Source organism: Hydra vulgaris, chromosome 05 (assembly GCF_038396675.1).
Source record: "Hydra vulgaris chromosome 05, alternate assembly HydraT2T_AEP".
In the NCBI taxonomy this organism is placed as follows: Eukaryota; Metazoa; Cnidaria; class Hydrozoa; order Anthoathecata; family Hydridae; genus Hydra; species Hydra vulgaris.
Window position 1 is genome coordinate 26032776 of NC_088924.1, and position 19725 is coordinate 26052500.

Sequence of the window (19725 nt, forward strand, 5' to 3'; positions counted from 1 at the left end):
CCATAAATTACCAATACATGATTTTTAACAATTTATAAATTTTTAAAATCTAATTTAAATATCAATTTGTATTTTGTTAAAAAGCTTTTTTCAAGAAATTATAATATTACAGCAGATGGAAAAATTGTTTATCTTTTTTTTTTCTTTCTGTTTTTTTGTTGTTGTTTCTTTTATGCTATAATGACAGTTGTTCGAACTCAAACAGCAAAACAAATAAAGAAATAACATAATAGCTACATTTTATCCCTTTTCTAAATTATGTTTTTATAAGTAAAATCTATATAAAAAATTCAATATTTTAGGCAAACGGATAATTTTTCGTTTAAAAGATTTTAAAGTAATAAAATAAAACAGCAAAATGTTTTTTAATATTTTTTACAGAAAAAGTTGAAAGGCTTATAACCGTTTAAACTTAACCACAAATATTTAAGTTTACAAAAAAACTAAATAATTTAAAGTTTATTTTATGTATTTTTTTGGTTGTTTAAAGTGTTGCAAAATAAAATTTTTATAAACACACAGTGCAAAAAAATGGGGGGCAAAGTTTTGTTGCTTAAAGCATATATAATTTGCCAAAAAATTAAAATTAAAGAAAAAATAGACTGATAAATAAATAGATATTGATAAATTAATAAATATTGATAAATTTAATAAAGATAAAAAATTAGATATTGAACAAATCTTTTTTAAACAATTCTTTGAAATCTTGTCGAAATAGCCAACTTCTTGTTTCTAACAATTATCATAATTAGCATATCTACTGATGAAACGAAAAAGTTCTGTAGCGTCATTTTTTTATGTATGTTGGATGTACTCTTTTAAAATTTATTTAGCTCTAAATATCAACTCTCCAACCGCCACTTTGCAACTTCGGTGAATACTATAAATTTGCAACCACAAAGTGACTACTATAAATTTTCGATTTAAACCTTTTAACTATTAAATACTTTAAAATTACTTTCTTCACTAAAAATTACTTGTCTCCACTTGCTTTGTTTACTTAGGGTAGAGTGGGGCATATCGGGACAGTGGGGCATAACGAGACTGTTATGCCCCACTGTCTGGCTCAGTTTTTTTATAAATTATTTTAAATTATTGTGTTTTATCTTTGTAAAAAAAAAATTTAATTTTAGAAATATCAAAATGCATAAGTAAGTTTGCGAAAAACAAAATTTGCGTATTTTATTTAGCGATACAACCATAAAAGATTTATCTTGAACTATTACTAATTTGTTTTATTTATAAAAAGTTTATATTTTTCAGAAAGTATTTTTTATCCTCTTTTAGAATCTGGTTTAAAAAAAATATTTGGAATTGAACTTTTTGATTAGTATTAATTTCAGTAAAATGACTTTTGTGGGGTATATCGGGACAACAAGTCATTTATATAATTGAATATATTACTACCATTTCGTGATGCTGTTTACAGTTTGATGATTTTTTTTTTAATCTAAAGTATTATTTCTCTTATTTAGAAAGCAATTTTAGTAATAAATTCAAAAAAAAATTTATTTTTATAATTTAAATTTGATTAATAATAATAATAATTAATAATAGTGCTTAATTTAAACAAAGAAAGTAAGAAATTATATAAGAAAGATCAATCATCCAAAATGGAATAAAATGCAGTTTTAGCTGTAAATAAAAAGGAACTTAGAACTAGAAAAGCTGCTGATTCATATGGCATATTTAAGTTGGCTCTAAATTAGCATATTGCTAATAAGCCAGCTTATCAAAAATGTTGCTAAATAGTTTCAGGATATTTTTTGTGTGATTTGTGTGATCCATAAAATTTTTTGTTTAATTTCAAATTTAGTAGTAGTTACCAATTTAATAATATATACGTTGTAGTAGAGCGAAGGTATTTTATAATAAAACACACAAAATAAAAATGTTTGTTTTAGCTGTTATTTCTTTTTTGTTGTATATGGGTGTATGGGCATGTAGCTTCTATGGGTATGTTACTTTTTTGAGAGTTTAATGTATGAATATATTTAAACAATAGATAGCCTTCATTTTCATCATTTTTAAAGCTTTACAATTGATAACTGCTGCTTTTTAACTGTCCCGCTTTGCTCCAGCCACCTGCAAAATGTAAAAGTTTTGCTAGTCTAGAGTTTTGTTACTTTGGTTATCGTAACTTATTTTTAGAAGTTTTTTTTTCAATGAATTTTAGAAAATTTATAAAAACATATAAATTGTCTTTTCTCTGATACCACAAACCTGGCATAAACCGTTTTCAAGGTTTTCGTTAATTTTTTTGTTTGTTTGATATAACTACTTGTATCAGATTACTGCTTGAGTGACACCATCATATTCATTCAATTCTTTATAACGTAACTGTAATTATCAAAATCAACGGTTTTATCATTTGTTATCATCATTATTGATCATTGTTATTAGTACTATCACTTAACAAAAGTGTGTATACATTAATTATGTATACACATATTTAAAAAAATATGCGTATACATTAGGCTTCGTTCACCGAATTTATGTTAACAGTAACATTCAGTATTTGGTTAAGTACAATTTTAGAATGAATACTTGATCGGCCTATTGCAAGCTAATCAAACCTTGTACGAGCTTTCTGCCTCTTCAAGAGTCAATGACGGGAATAATCATGATGATAAAGCCAAAAGAAATTTTATTGATTTAAATTAATGGTACAAATCAAACGTTCGAACCAAAAGTATCAATGCTGTTAATGAAATAAATTCCCTATACCTAAAAAAAGATGCTACAATGAACACCAAAAGTGCTACTATTACTATTTTAATTGATCTAACTGATCTGTGTTAGTCACATATAATTCTACCTCCACTAGTGAAACCTATCATTAAATTGTCATTAAGCTACCCAACAAATCTAATGAAAGCGTATTGCTTGTAGTTATTTGGGACTTACTACAATGTAGACCGTTTCAGCCAGAACTTAATGAAACTTTTAACACTTTCACAGAAGATTATTAGTAACAACACTTTATTCCAGCATGGTAGGGTAGAACGGGGCATATAGGAACACTTAAGAAACAAATGCTAGTTGCGGATAAACTAATCATTGTTAACTCTGTTTTTATAAGTTTCCTAAAATTTTTTGATATAAGAAAACAAAAAAGCAAAAAAAAAATTCTAAATATAAGTTATGACAACAAAGGTAACAAAACTCTAGACTAGCAAAATTTCTACATTTTGCAAGTGGGTGGGGCAAAGCGGGACAGTTAAAAAGCAGCAGTTATTCTTTAACTGTAAAGCTTCAAAAGTGATAAAAATGAAGGCATTTTACCATTTAAATTTGTTCAGAAATTGAAATCTCAAAAAAGAAAGACACAAATACAAATTACACGCCCATGCACCCATACACCACAAAAAAGAAATGAAAATTAAAATAATAAATTTTTTTTTTCAATTATAAAATATTCTTAAACAAACAAGCTTAAAAAATTGTTCTAAAATTAAAACAGGGCAAAACTAGTATATATTATTAAATTGGCGACTACTTCTAAATTTAAAATTAAACAAAAAATATTAAGAATCACATATATCAAACAAAAATTATCCTGAAACTATTTAGTAACATTTTTGATGAGCTGGCTTGTTAGCAATATGCCAATGTAGAGCAAATTTAAATATGCCATAAGTATCAGCAGCTTTTTGAATTCTAAGTTTTTTTTTATTCACAGCTAAAACTGCATTTCATCCCATTTTGGTTGGTTAATCTTTCTTATATAGTATCTTACGATCCTTGTTTACATTAAACACTGTTAATAATTGAAGTTAAGTTTATAAAAAAACAGTTTCTTCGAAATTATTACTTGTATTGCTTTCTAAATAATGAAGATAATGTTTTAGATTAAAAATAAAATCATCAAACTGTAAACAAAATGGTAGTAACAAAGTCAATTATATAAATAACTTGTTGTCCCGATATGCCCCACAAAAGTCATTTTACTGAAATTAAAACTGACATAACAGTCCCGTTATGCCCCACTGTCCCGATATATCCGCTCTACCCTACAAAAAGAAACTGTTGAAAAGATCATTAGAAAAGAAGCATATTTTTCACTGGTTGATTTGTTCTCCCTGAGATAATGCAATTGTCAAAAAACTTTGCAAAAAGTGTCTTCGAATTTAAGAAGCACAAATCATCAAAAAACTATGAAGAATCTATGAGACTGTTATTTTTAATAAAGTTTTTCATTTTAATGAGAAACGATTTATGCCAGGCTTGTAGTCTCAGAGAAAAGATCAATAGAAAAAAAACAGGAGGATTTAATTATTATAAATAGAGTATTTTATTTACAAATACATAGAAAAATCGGTGGCAGAGGGTCCAGTGATAACAGTAAATTTCTTACGAAATTTCTTGCATTTAATGGCAACGTGTTAAAGAAGAATGTCAATCAAAGCCACCACAACACCTCTTATCTTAGTCCGGACATTCAGAATGGAAAGTTAAATCAAAAATATGTTTTGAAGTATAGTATTTTGCAGTTATAGTTAATTCCACCGCAGTCGTTAATAAAGTAAATAAATCTCTTTGTCTTTGCGATATGTTTTTGGTGGAGACTCAGTTTAAAGATTTTTTCAGTTCTTTGAACTATCTATTTCAAATGATGAAATTTTTTTTAACCTTCTTAAGTCTTTTTTAAATGACCTTGCTATCCCAGCAGACATTTGTTACGACCATAAGGTAGTGAAATTTCTGGCTGTAGAAAAGAGTCAACGACATTTTACTGAATGATTTGTTTACACACTTTTGTGCACAATTTGAATCTTTTGAAAGTTGATTTTTTTTTTTATATTTATATATTTATTAAACACCCACTATACAAGTATACAAGGTAAATTAGAGTTTTATACATGATAATTATAAAAATCCTTGAATTATTATTATTTTATTATTATCATCTAGGAATATTTTTTTCAAGAATATCCTTGAAGATTGTTCTTTGTTCTTTTGAGTTCCAGCATTCAACTGCACATTTTAGAGTTTGAAGATCCGTTTCAGGAACTAAATTTTTTAAGCCAATAATTTTTATTTTTTTTTTACTTTGAATTATTTTCTCCAGATTTAGTTCATGTTTATTACACAAACCCTTGATACTATCTAAAAAAGGTTGTGGGGCTGTTTTGTTTTCCGGCTGCGACTTAATAATATCAAATGTAATTTTATTGTTCATCAGGCGAATAAATAAGTTGAGCTTGTTTTGTTGTATAGTTATTGATATATCTTCAATAAAGAATAAGGGATGAATATAATTTTTGCTATGTTTTGAAACGTTGAGGAGTGACTTGAGTGCGTTTCTTCCAACTATATTAAGCTTTTGCATTAATACCTTTTTATGTTCACAAAGCTCAAGACCATATGTCAGTGTTGGGACAGCCAAAGTTTTATATAGCTGGACAATGGAGTTTGGGTGAGCAAAACGAATTCCTGATTGAATTAAAGTTTGGATTACTGCCCGGAAATTAGATATTCGGTGATCAATGTTTAAACTATTAAGTGAGGCAAAAGGTGAACTTTTTGTATCCCATGTAAAACCTAGGTGATTAATTTTATCATGAAGTTTTATTTTTTTGTTGTTGAGAGTTATTGTGCAGTTTTTAATTTGCTTTTTTCCGGTGAGCAAGAACTCGGTTTTGTCAGCATTCAATTTTATACAGTTTTTGTGTGTGTACATATTACAGGTATTAAGAAGCTTTTGTAGGCCAGAAAGGGTGGAGCTAAGGAGTATAATGTCATCAGCATATGCTACAACACCCGCATAGTTTCAATTGATTGATGTACCTACGGTGCTTTCATTTTGTAAGGTATCTAGTAGGTTTTCGGTGTAAATGTTATACAAATAAGGCGAGAGAATAGATCCCTGTCTCACTCCTTGCGTTAGATAGAATGGATATGATTTGCAACCTAGATAAGAAACAGAAGCACTACTTTCATAGTATAATGATGATACGGTATTAACAATATATAGAGGGAGTTTTTTATCATTGTAGAGTCGCTCAAACAGAATGTCCCAGTTACAGCTGTCAAACGCTTTTTCAGCATCGAGGGAACAGAGATAGACGGGTGAGTTGTTGTTGTTGTAGTGTTTAATCGTTTCACTAATAACAAATTCGGCGTGTAGGGTTGAGCTATTTTTAGTGAAACCGAATTGAAGAGGATGAGTTTCTTTTATTTCTGGACAGATTAGTAGGATAAGATATTCCATTAGTTTCGTAAAGATTGGAATGATGCTAATGCCGCGGTAATTATTTTGGATCAGTTAGCGATTTTTTATATGATTTAGCGAGTGGTATTATGAGTGATGTAGACATCGATTTTGGGGTCTGCCCATGATTAATAGAAAAATTAAAGAATTTTCTGAGCCATTCTGTTAGTGCTTCACAGCTCGCATTCTTTAAATGTTCAGCTGAGATTCCAAAAGCGTCTTTGGATTTGTTTAATTTAAGGCGAGAAATAACCGTTTTTATATTTTCATCTGATATTATTACCTCGTCGAATTTTGTACAAGGTGGAATTTCAAAATTTGAAGAGGTATATGTGATTGCTTTAGTGTTTAATCGATTTTCAAAACTGTTGGCAAATTCTTTCGTGATTGAGTCTTTATCTTTTTTATTATTTATGGTGTACAATTTCGAGTTTGCTTCGTTTTTTATATTTTTGAAAGTATTCCAGAAATTTTTTGGATTTGTATTTTTTAACTTTTCGATTTTTATGTATTTTTTGTACAGGTTTTTGTTTTGAGCATTTTTGAGCCATCCGGTATCGAATAAAAATTTGAGAGTTTGAATCTTTTAGGAACCCATTTTCCCGCCATTTTTTAAAATAAAATGAAAGAATATCTTTACTGCGGCTTAACTCGGGTGTCCACCAAGATTTTGAATGCAAAGACGGTTTTTTCCCGAATAAATATTGACTAAGTGCTTCAGATGCAGATTTTGTAATAACAGTATATACCTTGATAAGTTCTTCGTCGTAATTTTCATTCGTAAAATTGTGACGATTAAAATTAATATTTAAGCAATTGTTATATAGTTGTAAAAAATCATTGTTATTCCAGGCATAATTTGGAATGCTATAATTTTCTGATTTTTTGTGATTGTTTTCTTGAGAAGATTGTCCGATAATTCCAATTTCAATCGATACTGGTAAATGATCACTCATATTTTGAGATAAAAATGGAACTACGAAACAATTTGAGTACAGAAGAGACGTATACCTTGAGAGAGCTATGTGATCTATGTAAGATGCGTTTGGTAATGTATTATGGCGATACGTTATCTTAGGTCCAGAGCCTTTTGTTACGTTGATGCTGTAAAGTTTTAGAAATTTCCAAACCATATGCACAATTTCACTAGCAGTTTAAGTAGTGTAACGTTACTCAAAGAAAAACAACATCAGTGTGAAAAGGTTTGTTTTAAGTCTAAAACGTCTTAAGGTGGTTTACTAGGAAATAAAGTTTATATTTTTCAAATTTTTCAAATTTTCAGTTTAGATTGTTTTAAGATAATTAATTATCCCTGAATTCATTTCTGAAATCTGTTTTTCAGAAAAATAAACACAAAAGGTTTATTTTAAGATTTAAACGAGGTGGTTAAAATAATCTTCCATAGCAATGGCCCCTATCAACACACTTTTCTTTCTTGTTTTGGACTAATTTTTGTATACTTGGCATACTTTTTAAAAAATTGAATTTTGGTATGATTGTTAAGTCTGTTCTGAAAACTGGAAAACAAATCACAATTGTTCTTTAAACAACACAAACTTGTCAGGGGCAATGGAAAGGATTGGTGCACTTAATATCTTTCAACGCTCATTGGAATTGTATGGGCTCATATATAAGTACTATCTTGGAGATGGAGACTCCTCTTTCTTTAATTATGTAGTAGCAAGTGATCCTTACGCTGAGTATGATATCAAACCAGAAAAGTTAGAGTGCATTGGACACATTCAGAAAAGAATTGGAACCCGTCTCCGTAATCGTCTTAAAGAAAAACATGGAGGGCTAAAGTTAACTGGAAAAAATAATCTGACAGAAAGGGCAGTGAATATCATCCAAAACTATTTTGGAATGGCTATTCGCCAAACTGCTAAAAGTTGCAAATTAAATGATACACAAAAGATATACCAAATGAAAAAGAACATTAGAGCAGTGCTTTTTCACTGTACCAATTTCAACAGTCAATCACAACGCCATGTTTTATGTCCTGTAGGACCTGAAAGTTGGTGTAAGTGGAAAAAAATAGAAGATGACCAGTGAAACGACAATTATAAACCAAAAGTTAATCTACCTATATGGGTTCATGATATTATATTAAGTGATTTCAATGATCTAAGTGATGACCAATTATTGAAAAAGTGTGTTCATGGAGAAACACAAAATTGCAATGAAGGGATCAATAATGTAATTTGGTCTAGGTGTCCCAAAAATGTGTTTGTGAAGAAAGCTACCCTTGAAATTGGAGTGAATTCAGCTATATTGAGTTTTAATGAAGTAAAATCTGGTCTTAAACGCGTTTTTGAGTATCTAAATATACCACACAGTGGTAAGACTGTAACCGGTTCATTGAAAAAGGACAAGCGTCGTGTTAGTAATATGGAGAGAAAAGAAAAAACTTTTATTAAAAAAAGACGAATTTAATTAAGGGGATTATCTAAAGGCTGGTTTGATAAGGAACAAGAACTTGAAGCTAAAAAATCGTATGCTTCTGGAAGTTTTTAGACTGTTTTTTAAATTTATATTTTTAGAATGCTGTTTTCTCAATATGTCATTTTTTGCTATTTACATTTACGTGGAACAAGATATTTCCAGATCGGTTTAAGACATGGAGCTGAAATTTTCAGCATTTGCAGTTATAACTTAGATCTGGAGACTGAACTAAAATCAAGACATAAGGTGCTCTATTTACAGTGTTATTACTCATTGTTCATGATTTTTTGATGTAGACCCCCTGAAAAGTGGTATAAGTAATAGCAAATTTAGATAATATAAGCAAGATTATTTGTGCAAAATTTCGAAAGAAAAAGATAATTTATCTTTGAGTTTTCTTGTTTCATCCATGTGTACAGTTTAATGCCTTTTCGGCTAAAATTTGATGTTTTTTATAAAAAATTTCAGAAAATCAAATTTTTTTTCATAACTAGTAACTAATTTCGCTATTGGAACTATTTTATTTAATATTCTGAAAAAAAAAATTCAATTTGACAAAAAAATTTATTTCCTGGTAAACCACCTTAATGGCACAAGGTGAGCATTCAAGAAAGCAGCGGTTGATTCTATATTACAGAATCGTCAAGCATTGGAAATAGTTTATAACAAAATTGGTGCAGAGCAAATAATAAATTGTAAACCCAAGCTTTTCAACTGTCTCAATACATACAAAAGAGTTTTATAATCATGGTTATGCTTTTGGTTATCTCAAATTTTTTGAATTTCAACTTACGAGTACAAGAAAAGGTTATGAAACAAGTTTGCAGGAACTAGAAAAAGAAAGCTATTATCTCGCTTTAAAATAAACATAAAAATAGCTTATTAACAATATAGAATTGGAAAAAAAAAGCGGAACTTTGATAAGCTAACACTTGATGGAAGGAAAGAAGATATTAGAGAGAATTTTGTTGTTGGTACCCATCTGGTTTCATTGGACTCTTGTAAGCACAATAAAGAATCTCTTTGTTCATCAAGGTTTCTTTGAAATTCAAAAGTCAAGAACTAAAGAATTTTAAGAATGTGGAGAGTTTAGAACTTCACAACAAGATTGAGTCAGAACTTCACAACGAGATTGAGTCAGAACTTCACAACGAGATTGATTCAGAACTTCACAACGAGATTGAGTCAGAACTTCACAACGAGATTGAGTCAGAACTTCACAACGAGATTGAGTCAGAACTTCACAACGAGATTGATTCAGAACTTCACAACGAGATTGAGTCAGAACTTCACAACTTTGTATGATGTCACTCTGGAATTTGTTTTGCGTTCAGAAATCTTTTCAAAAAAATAGACACAAAAGAGTTGAAAAGTAACAACGTCCTAAAGATTTTGCTGACTAATGATCTCTGTAATATTTACCCAAAAATGTAAACATTGTATATAATATACATGATATTGCCTATTTTTAATAAGTTTAAAGAACAATATTTTAGTTGATTAAAGTTCGTGAAGCCTTACTAACAGTTCACTATATGTGAGGAACAATTATCAAGCATAAAACTTTTGTCAATTGAAAGAAAGTTGGTGAATAAACTTAATTATGAAGCTGTGCTGGATGGTTTTGTTCGTATGAAACCAAGACGTCAAAGTTAATTAAGTTTCTGAGACACAATTAATAATGTATAATTAGGGCATTATGTGCAACTTTAAAAATTTGTGAATTACAAAAAAAAATTTTCAGTTCCTAGAAAAAAAAAGCCTTGCTTACACTCAGCATTACACTACAGCTTACACTCGCTTACTTTCATTGTTAGGCATGTCTTACAATCATTTTAAAAAATGTAAAAACTAGTTTTTGTTTAAATAGAAAAAGAGAAGTACAATTTCAAAAATTTGTACTTCTTTTAAAACACTTTAAAAAAATATTTAAAAACTACATAACACTATAAAAATAAAAACTATATATAAGACATTGTAGTTCTTGAATAAAGCTTGGTGTTTTAAATTAGGAGTTATTATGGGCAATTAATTAACGCTCTCTGCAATACATTGCAATCCAACGCTCCTTTAACAGCGTTGCGTTACACTCTTTTTACTTCAATTTTTTTTTTTCAAAACATAATTTAAAAATAAAAAAGACAATTACTGTTTTACAAAACTATTCTACTAAAACTTTTACTAACATATTAGCTTCCAACAAGGCTGCAAATAAGCACTATTTAAGTTAGGAGTTGCTAAAAAGTAAATAATAGATTCAAAGAGCAAGAAAACGGTTGACAGAAGACTTACTAAACTGTAAATTGTATAAATCAGGAAAGCATAAAGACGGTAAAGAAAGCCTTGGCGTTAAATGGAAAAGACTACAAGTTTTTTGATCGAAACGTAACAGTTTCTTTATAAAAGGTGAGCTTTGATAATTGACAAGTCACGAAAAAGTTTTAGTAAAAAATTAAAACTATTTTTTGTAGTGTTTTAATTTTTTAATTGAGCCATATTTTTATAACCGATTTATTATTGTTCTTAGGCTCCGACCACCGTAATAATTTGTAAAAAATTTATATTTGATACCATTATGAAAAAAAGTTAATAGTTTACATTACTAAAAAAGTTACTAATTTTGAACACTAACTCTGCTACCTTATTTTAATTTTTTGGACGCCGACAGAATCTTTTCAAAACCTGTCATAACTGTTTATGATATGGTGGTTTTCTTTTCAAATAAAATGCGTTCCAGAAAGAATTTTTTTTATTCTGAAGTCAGCGCTCTAAAAGCTGCGCCACGGCTACTAAACAGAAGGTTTAACTAGGAAAAATATATACTTAAGAAAATAACAATAAAAGGAAGGTAAAGTTTTAAAAAATATAGGCGTTTAAAAAGGATCATATAATAACTTGCCCTATTTGTTTTAAATAAAGCAAACAATCTCTTTGATAACTATTGATTAAAATATCGGAAGTTAAACTGTAGCAGAACTTTGAGAACTTTGGATATCACAATATTTTATATTACTTATATATGAATAATATATTATTATACTATTTATTTTAGCTTTTTTAAAAAAATTCAAATTCTTTCTGATATTTAATTATTTATTATTTTAATTTTTAATAATAAATTTTAATTATTTAATAATATTTAAATATTATCAATTTTTTTACAAATAATTAAAAAAAGCCTCTATTGATATGGCTTTTATCGTAGTAGATAAACCAACTGCCGGTAAAGCTGCTCTATATTCTTCCATATTATAAATACTTTTTATGACGAAGTTTATTCAGTTAAGTTGTATGATATTTATTATTTATAATTGGTTTTGATCTGAAGAAGCACAAACTCTGGCTGCAGAAAAAGGAATTAAATGCGTTCACAATAAGAAACACTCTTTGAAAGTATCATGACCTTATTTTCTAAAGATTTTTTCCTAAAATATTACATAGCCCATGATTTCTTACGGAAAGAGCTTTTTTAGTTTTGCAAGACTGAGCATCCATAAAGCACTTATTTAAATATTGCCGGTTGTCCGATGCACATATTATGTCCACATTGAACGTGCAAACATTTTCGCAATAACATTGAGGAGCTTTTGTTAAAGTATTAATTATGCATTTTGCTGAGGGCGGACAATTTTTTAAGTCACACAACGTCTTGTCTTGCAGTGAACTCATTTCAAGCTCAGATATGGCTTCGTCTAAAAAAAAAACAAAAAAAAAAACAGATATAATAAACATAACAATACAGATATAATAACAGTGAGAAGTATCGTGGTAAAAAGTAAAAAGGGAAGACAAAAACTAAATCTTCCCAACAACAAAAAACATTCAATTTTATTTAAAAAGTGCATTTTCTAGATATCTTTTTTATCAATTAATATGAAAAATATTTATAACCAGATTTATGTCATAATCTAATAGTTTTAGTTAATTGGATTCATCAATTGGTGATAATATTGAGTGTCATATTTTAAAGTGTCATTTTTTAAACGATATTCAGGTATGAACTTTTTTTAGAGACCGCTTTAAGAGAAATTTAGTTAATATCTAAAAACCTCTACTTTTTATTTTAAGTTACATTATTCCATTTAAAATAAACATTGAAAAAATGAGATTTTAAAGGAAAATGCTGCCCATACAGAAAAATACTAACTGACTTTGATCGAATGTCTTACCTGTCAAACGTAAAACCTTATTAAATGTTATTGCAATAGAGTTAATCAAGCACTTTTAAAATTCTGTAAACGTCTGGAAAACCTACAGTCAACAGTGAAGACAAAATTTTTAATATTTGACCCAGTAAGTAATTTTTAACAGTTGAACATGGTCAGTACTAGCATAAATGCAGTAAAATGCATTTATGCTAAGGGTAACTGCACAATATATAATCCAAAAGCTTTCTCAAAATAGCGTCTTAACAAACCAAAAAAAATGGTCGGTAAAAAAACACCAACAATTTAAAAAAAATATAAACATATATGTTTTTGATCATAATGACATCACTAATAAATATTTTGTAATAATGATCATTATGAAACCATTAATTAGGATGTTAGCAATATCCTGATATAAAGTTTATAAAGCCTCTTAATGAAACATTTCTCTGACTTAACGCAGGAGTAATTTCCCTGACTTTTTTCCTGAAAACCCACTTGTTTGCTTGACTCATTCAAAAAAACTATCCTTTTCCCCTGACTCATTAACAATATATAGTAATAATTATAAATAGTTTCCGGAAAAAAATTTAGTTGCATTGACACTCGCATAAAGAAAATAAAATATTCACATGGACATGCATTGACACTCACATATATGATAAAAAAGTATATATGACTGATCATAACTTCTTTAATTAAAAGTTTTAATTTATTTACAAGTCTAGATTCTAAAATTTTAAACTATTTTATGACTAAGTATCCATAAAAACAAAAAATTATGTACCATTTTGCTATATTATAAAGATCAAACAAAAAAAAAAGAGAAATTATAAAAGTTTTATCATTAAAAAAAAAAACTGTAAAGAAAAAAACAGCTACAATAAAGTAGTATCTTTAAACGAAGAAAACAAGGTTCACATCATTTTCTTCCTTTTCTCTTACAAAATTTTTGACTACTTTTTCTAAAGTTTTAATTTCAACGCGTTTTTCTTTACTCTCCCTTTACAAACCAATTTCTTTAATTACTAATCCCATATCATTTTTAATTATTAATCCAATATCATTTTTTCCTTCTTTTTTCCTTTTTTCCTTCTGCTTTTGTGGCATTAATAAAGTCAAATCTAGATTATTGAAGGAATCTAGTAGGAATTTTTTTTTCTTTACTAAATCACTGATTTCTCTGGTTACAATTTCTAATTGATGGTTGCATTCATTTTGCTAAGCTTTTTTTCTCTCTTGTTCAAGGCCTAGCTGATATCTTTGGCGCGCACTTTTAACAGGCTTTATAAACTTATTTGTTGGTTCTCTTTTTAAAGGTATTAGGTTGTTCTTTTGCATATGGTCTACTGTCATCTTTCTTGATACCACCGATCTTTTTTTCAAATCAACTTTGGATACAAAATATTAATATTAAATCCTCTCTCTACACTTGCTTGACCAGACTTGTCACTAGAACCAATTTTAGAACAGATTTTAACTCCTTTGGTATATTGAGAGATTAATGAAAAAAAAATTCATCTAGTCTAGTGCAAAATGAATTTTTTTTTCATAATCGCACATTTTTCAGAATCTTGAGACTAGAAAAAAATTCATCTAGTCTCAAGATTCTGAAAAATTTTGCTTTTTCAGAATATTGAGATAGCACTGCCAGCAGATCTGAATATTGCGGCAAAACTTTATTTAAAGTTGCATTAATAATCTTCAATAATACTAGATGAGTCAAGAGTTGTTTGATCTTGCTTCATAATTTGACCTGTTGTATAGAGGATGTTGAACTTGGATCAAATACATTTGCATTTCTTATCATACAATAATGAATGGAATAATGAATGGACTTTTTTGAGTGATTTTCTCTAATATAACAATTACCATATTTGCAGTTTCCTTTTTTAACTTTTTTACATCTGCAGATTTTACTTTATCTTTGCGTAATGTAATCCCAGGTTCTTCATCAGTTGAAACTTTAAAATGCATATCTTTATCCGAATATAAAAGATAAATATGTTTAAAAATTAAATCTAAAATGAATATCTTTAGATAAATAGCTTTATTAGTAAGATCAAGCTCTAATAAGTCAACAACCAACTGCATTTGTGATCAATGTAATATAGAAGTAGTTGATCTTCAACTACTTTTTTTTACAGCCAAATATCTCTTTGAAGCTGGTCTTTCTGTCAAGCTGGTAGGTTCTATCAAAAATCAATCTTTATTATATTTGGTCATATCTCTTTGAGTTGTGATGCTACCTGTTGATCCTCGACCCATCTAAAAAATTTAAAATACTATGAAAGACATTTATAAGACTGACACGAAAATATAAGTGTTTTTGAAAAATTATTTGAAACTGTGTTCTGTTATAAATATAGATTTTAAAGACTTAAAGACAAAATAAAAAGTTAGAACATTAAAAAATATTCACGAACCTTGTTGCACAAAACTGCAGGGGTAAGACTGTAGAATCTGTAACATAAATATAATCTTCACATCTAGTAGGAGAATCATTAAAAAGTTGAAAAGATACTTTTCATAATAGCCTTTAGCCCCCAACTTGTGGTTTCTGTAGCCTTTTGGAAGGCTCCATGAATGATGTGGAGAACTGCCAATATTTACTAGTTTACTCAGACCCTCTTCTTCTCTTTTCAATTGCATTTCCCAGAAAACTTTCGAGTTCACATTAAAACCATTTATTGATAGTTGAACTTGTATTAGATAAATCCAAGCCAGATAAACCACCACTTATTCTCTTAAGTAAGTCTGTTGCAGTGGCATTTCCAAGAAACATAGAATCCCAATATTGTACTTCAACTTTGTTACTAAGATTGTCCTTTGTTACTAAGATTGTCCTAAAATCTCCTTACTAAATACATCTCAGATTCTTGAATGGCTCTATTCAAACTTTTGTCATAACAAACAGCAAGCTATTCTGATGCACAGATTTGTAGTTTTAAAAGTTCTCTGAAGTAATGTGCGATTCCATAGTTTACAATATATTTTAATTTGTCCTTGCCAATTTCCATCATGGATGCAATTTTGCTGACTGGAAACTGAAATGTAATAACAACTATCACTGTATCCACAAACAACATGTTCAAGTATCCATCAAACCTCTGTACTAAGTTTACCTTCATGATGATAAATAAATGGCCAGCTATCTTTAAAAGTTTGTTTTATTTTTTTAGATATCTTGAATAGAAAAATAGCACAAACAAAATGAATGTTATAAGACAATACTGATCGAGTCTACATTTCTTGTATAAATCAAAAGAATTTAATGTATATTTATTTATAATAAATTATTGTTCAATAACTTTTAAACAACTTCAGGTAAATACATAAATATAGTTTATGTGCTATCAGGGTCATGTAAAATGCAATAAGAACTATGCAAAAAAGATTAATATTAAAAATAAGAAGTAATAATTAAGAATATAACAAAGTTTTAAAATTATCTAAAAATTTAATGAGGCAAGAGTTGTTTCATCTTGCTTTGGTTGTATAGAGGATATTGAACTTGGATCAAATACATTTGCAATTCTTACTATGCAATGATGTAATAGACTTGTTTAAGTAATTTCCTCCAATAAAGGAATTACCATATTTGCAGCTTCCTTTTTAAACTTTTTTACATCTGCAGATTTTACTTTATATCTATGTAAAAAATGCCCACATTCTTTTTCAGTTGAAAATCCAAAATGCATATATTTTATCTTTAGATAAATACCTTTATCGGTAAGATCAAGCTCTTACAGATAATAAACAATAGTCACATTTAAGGAGAAATTTGACATAAAAACCAACTTTGTTAGGGATTTATGCTGTATCTCAAGATCCTTGCGCAGAAAAAGCAAAATTGAATTCTCTGTTTGATATTTTTTAAGATATGGCTGCAAAAGGTTCACAATATAGCAGAAAAATAAAAACTTTACTACAAGGAGTTCATCTTAAACTGCTTTTTTAACAGCCAAATAACTCTTTGAAGATGGCCTTTTTAAAGCTGGTAGGTTCTGCCAGAAATCAACTATCTTTATTTTATTTGGTCACATCTCTTTGAGTCGTGATGCTACCTGTTGATCCTCGACTCATCTAAAATGATAAAAATACCATGAAAGACATTTATAAGACTAACACATAAATAAAAGTGTTTTTGAAAAATTAATTGAAACTTTGTTTAAAGACTTTGAGACAAAATAAATAGACCATTATAAGACATTCACAAACCTTGTTGGACGAAACTGCAGCAGAAAGACTGTAGAATTTGTAACATAAATATAATCTTCATGTCTAGCAGGAGAATCTTTATAAAGTTAAAAAGATACTTTCATGATAGCCTGAATATCGTGGGCCCTTAACTTGTGATTTCTGTAGCTGTTTGAAAGGCTCCACGAATGTTGTGGTTAAAACTGCCATTATTTACTAGTTTACAACTGCCAATACTTACTAGGTTACAACTGCCAATATTTACTAGTTTACTCAGACCAGCTTCTTCATTTTCCAAATGCATTTCCCTGAAAACCTTCTAGTTCACATTAGAACCATCCACTGATAGTTGCACTCGTTTAAATAAATCCTAACTAGATAAACCATTATTTATTCTCTTAAGTAAGTCTAATGCAGTAGAATGTCCACGAAACATAGAATCCCAATATCATACTTTTAAAATTTCTCTGAAGTAAGGTGCAATTCCATAGTTAACAATGTATTTTAATTTGCCCTTGCCAAGTTCTATCATAGATACAATCTTGCTGTCTGGAAACATAGCCTGAAATGTAATAACACTATTGGTAACAAAGCTATCACTGTACCCATAAACAACATGCTTAAGTATCCATTAAACCTCTGCATTAAGTATACCTCCATTGTGATAAATAAATGGAACTGATGTTTGTGATTGTGTACATAGGGAAATTCTATTTTAACTGCACCTGCTGAACTAATTTATTGAGTGTCTTTTCATATTGCAATGGATAATTCAGTGACATCTTTAGTTTTTGTAACAAAAAATATTTTTTCTGTTTTTGAGCCATCTTTTCATGAGTTCTAATCTTTACATGACTTTTTAGTGTCACAACACCTAAATTGGTCAATGCTATATCAACTTTGCAAAGTTTACATCTTGCTTGAGCGTCCATGAACTAAATTCAGAATAATAGCTTGAGCGTCCAATAATAAATTCAGCCATCTTTAAAAAATATTTGTTTTATTTTTTTAGACATCTGGTAAAAAAAATAGCATAAACAAAATGAATATTTTAAGACAATACCAATTGAGTCTACATTTCTTGTATAAGAGAAAAGAATTTAATGTTTATTTGTTTTTGATAAATTATTATTCAATAACTTTTATACAACTTTAGGTAAATACATAAATATAGTTTATGTGCTACCACATGAGGGTCATGTAAAAAATGATAAGAGATAAAATTGGAAAAAAAAAAGTATTTTTTTAATAATTTTAGATACAAAAAAGGAATTAAAAATGTGAAATCTTTAAAAAATTGAAATAAATATTAAAAACAAGAGCTAATAATTAAGAATATAATAAAGTTTATTTATATTTATTTAAAAATGATTAACAAAAAACTTTGATGAACATTAGATAGAAGATTATTAAATTTTACAAAAATAAAAAACTTCAAAATAACAGTATTAAACAAACCATAAAATAATTTATATTTAAAATTATTAAACTTAATGTTCTAGTAAATAAAAAATTTTGAACTTGAAATATTTTATTGATCACTGACTTACTAAGAAAAAAACCAATTGTTTTCCCTGACCACAATGTGAATTCCCGGATTTTCCCTAACATTCCCTGACCCAGTTGAAAAAGACACTTTTACCGCTGATTTTTCCTGACCATATTAACCCTGAATATATAACCATTAACAAAGCACTCTACGAGTGTACCAAGAGTTCATTTTGCTGACTGCCATTGACACATGTGATAAGTCTTATATTGCAAATAGCTTATGTCTCTTTTTGAAGTTTTTCAGTAAGACACCTATAAAGTTTTCAATTAAAAACTAAAAAAAAACTTTTTTTCAATTTTTATTATTGAGTTTGCTTCCCCAAGGCTGAGTGGCTTCTTTTTTTTTTCTCTTATTGTTAAAATCCTAAATTTAAAAGTGAAATGAAATTTAAAACTGTTTGATAAATGAAGTTTCTGTTTGACCATGTCATATTGAAAAACAATCTGTTTCTATCTGTCTAAAACCTTTTTCTGATAAAACGTATAATGGTCTACTTAATCATTCTGATTAAGTAGACCATTATACCTTTATTATACCATTATACCTCCAACATCTTAAACATAAATGAGAATGCAGATTTTACTAAACTGGTTGTCACATGGAAAATTTTAAATGTAAAAAGTGTGGATGTAAATTGTAGGTTTAATGATGATTGACAAGCTATCATCAAAGATCCTAATGATGAGCAATTAAAGCTTTTTTAGGATTTCGGAGAAATGGCATTTTACGTAAACATTACGTACATTATGTACGACAAGTGATTAGGGAAAATGCATAAAACAATTAACAAATGATACAGGAGCAAAACATCTCTTACTAAATTTATTATCTGTCTATGTAGCTAATTAGGCAGCTATGTAGCTAGGTAAACATAATGATAAAGAATGAAATGAGTCCAAATTACTTAAACCAACATAATTATATTTTCATAAATAGGGCAAAACTTTTCAAATTTTTAAATTGTAGGAGATTAAACATTATAACAATTTTTTTTTTCCAAATTTTAAACAAAATCTCTAAAAATTCATAAAAGAATAATATTTGGTTGTAAAAAGATTCAAAATGACATTTTGAACCACAACAAATTATAAAAAATTTATTAGCAGTAAAAAATGAAATTTAGAATCTAAAAATAGCTACTTTAAGATAAGAAATAATTAAAAAAAAAT

The 19725-nt window shown here is 28.4% G+C and overlaps 1 protein-coding gene across 1 annotated transcript in view; it reads right to left on the minus strand.

Annotated features, from left to right (window-relative positions):
- Positions 1-12042: 12042 nt before the first annotated feature.
- The window catches only part of LOC136071923 (uncharacterized), a 40408-nt gene continuing 32725 nt past the window's right edge, over positions 12043-19725 (minus strand). Inside the window, exon 10 of the mRNA XM_065797743.1 lies at positions 12043-12348. Coding sequence (XP_065653815.1) covers positions 12068-12348 — 281 coding nt within the window. The 3' untranslated portion in view covers positions 12043-12067. The remainder of the gene's footprint in view (positions 12349-19725) is intronic.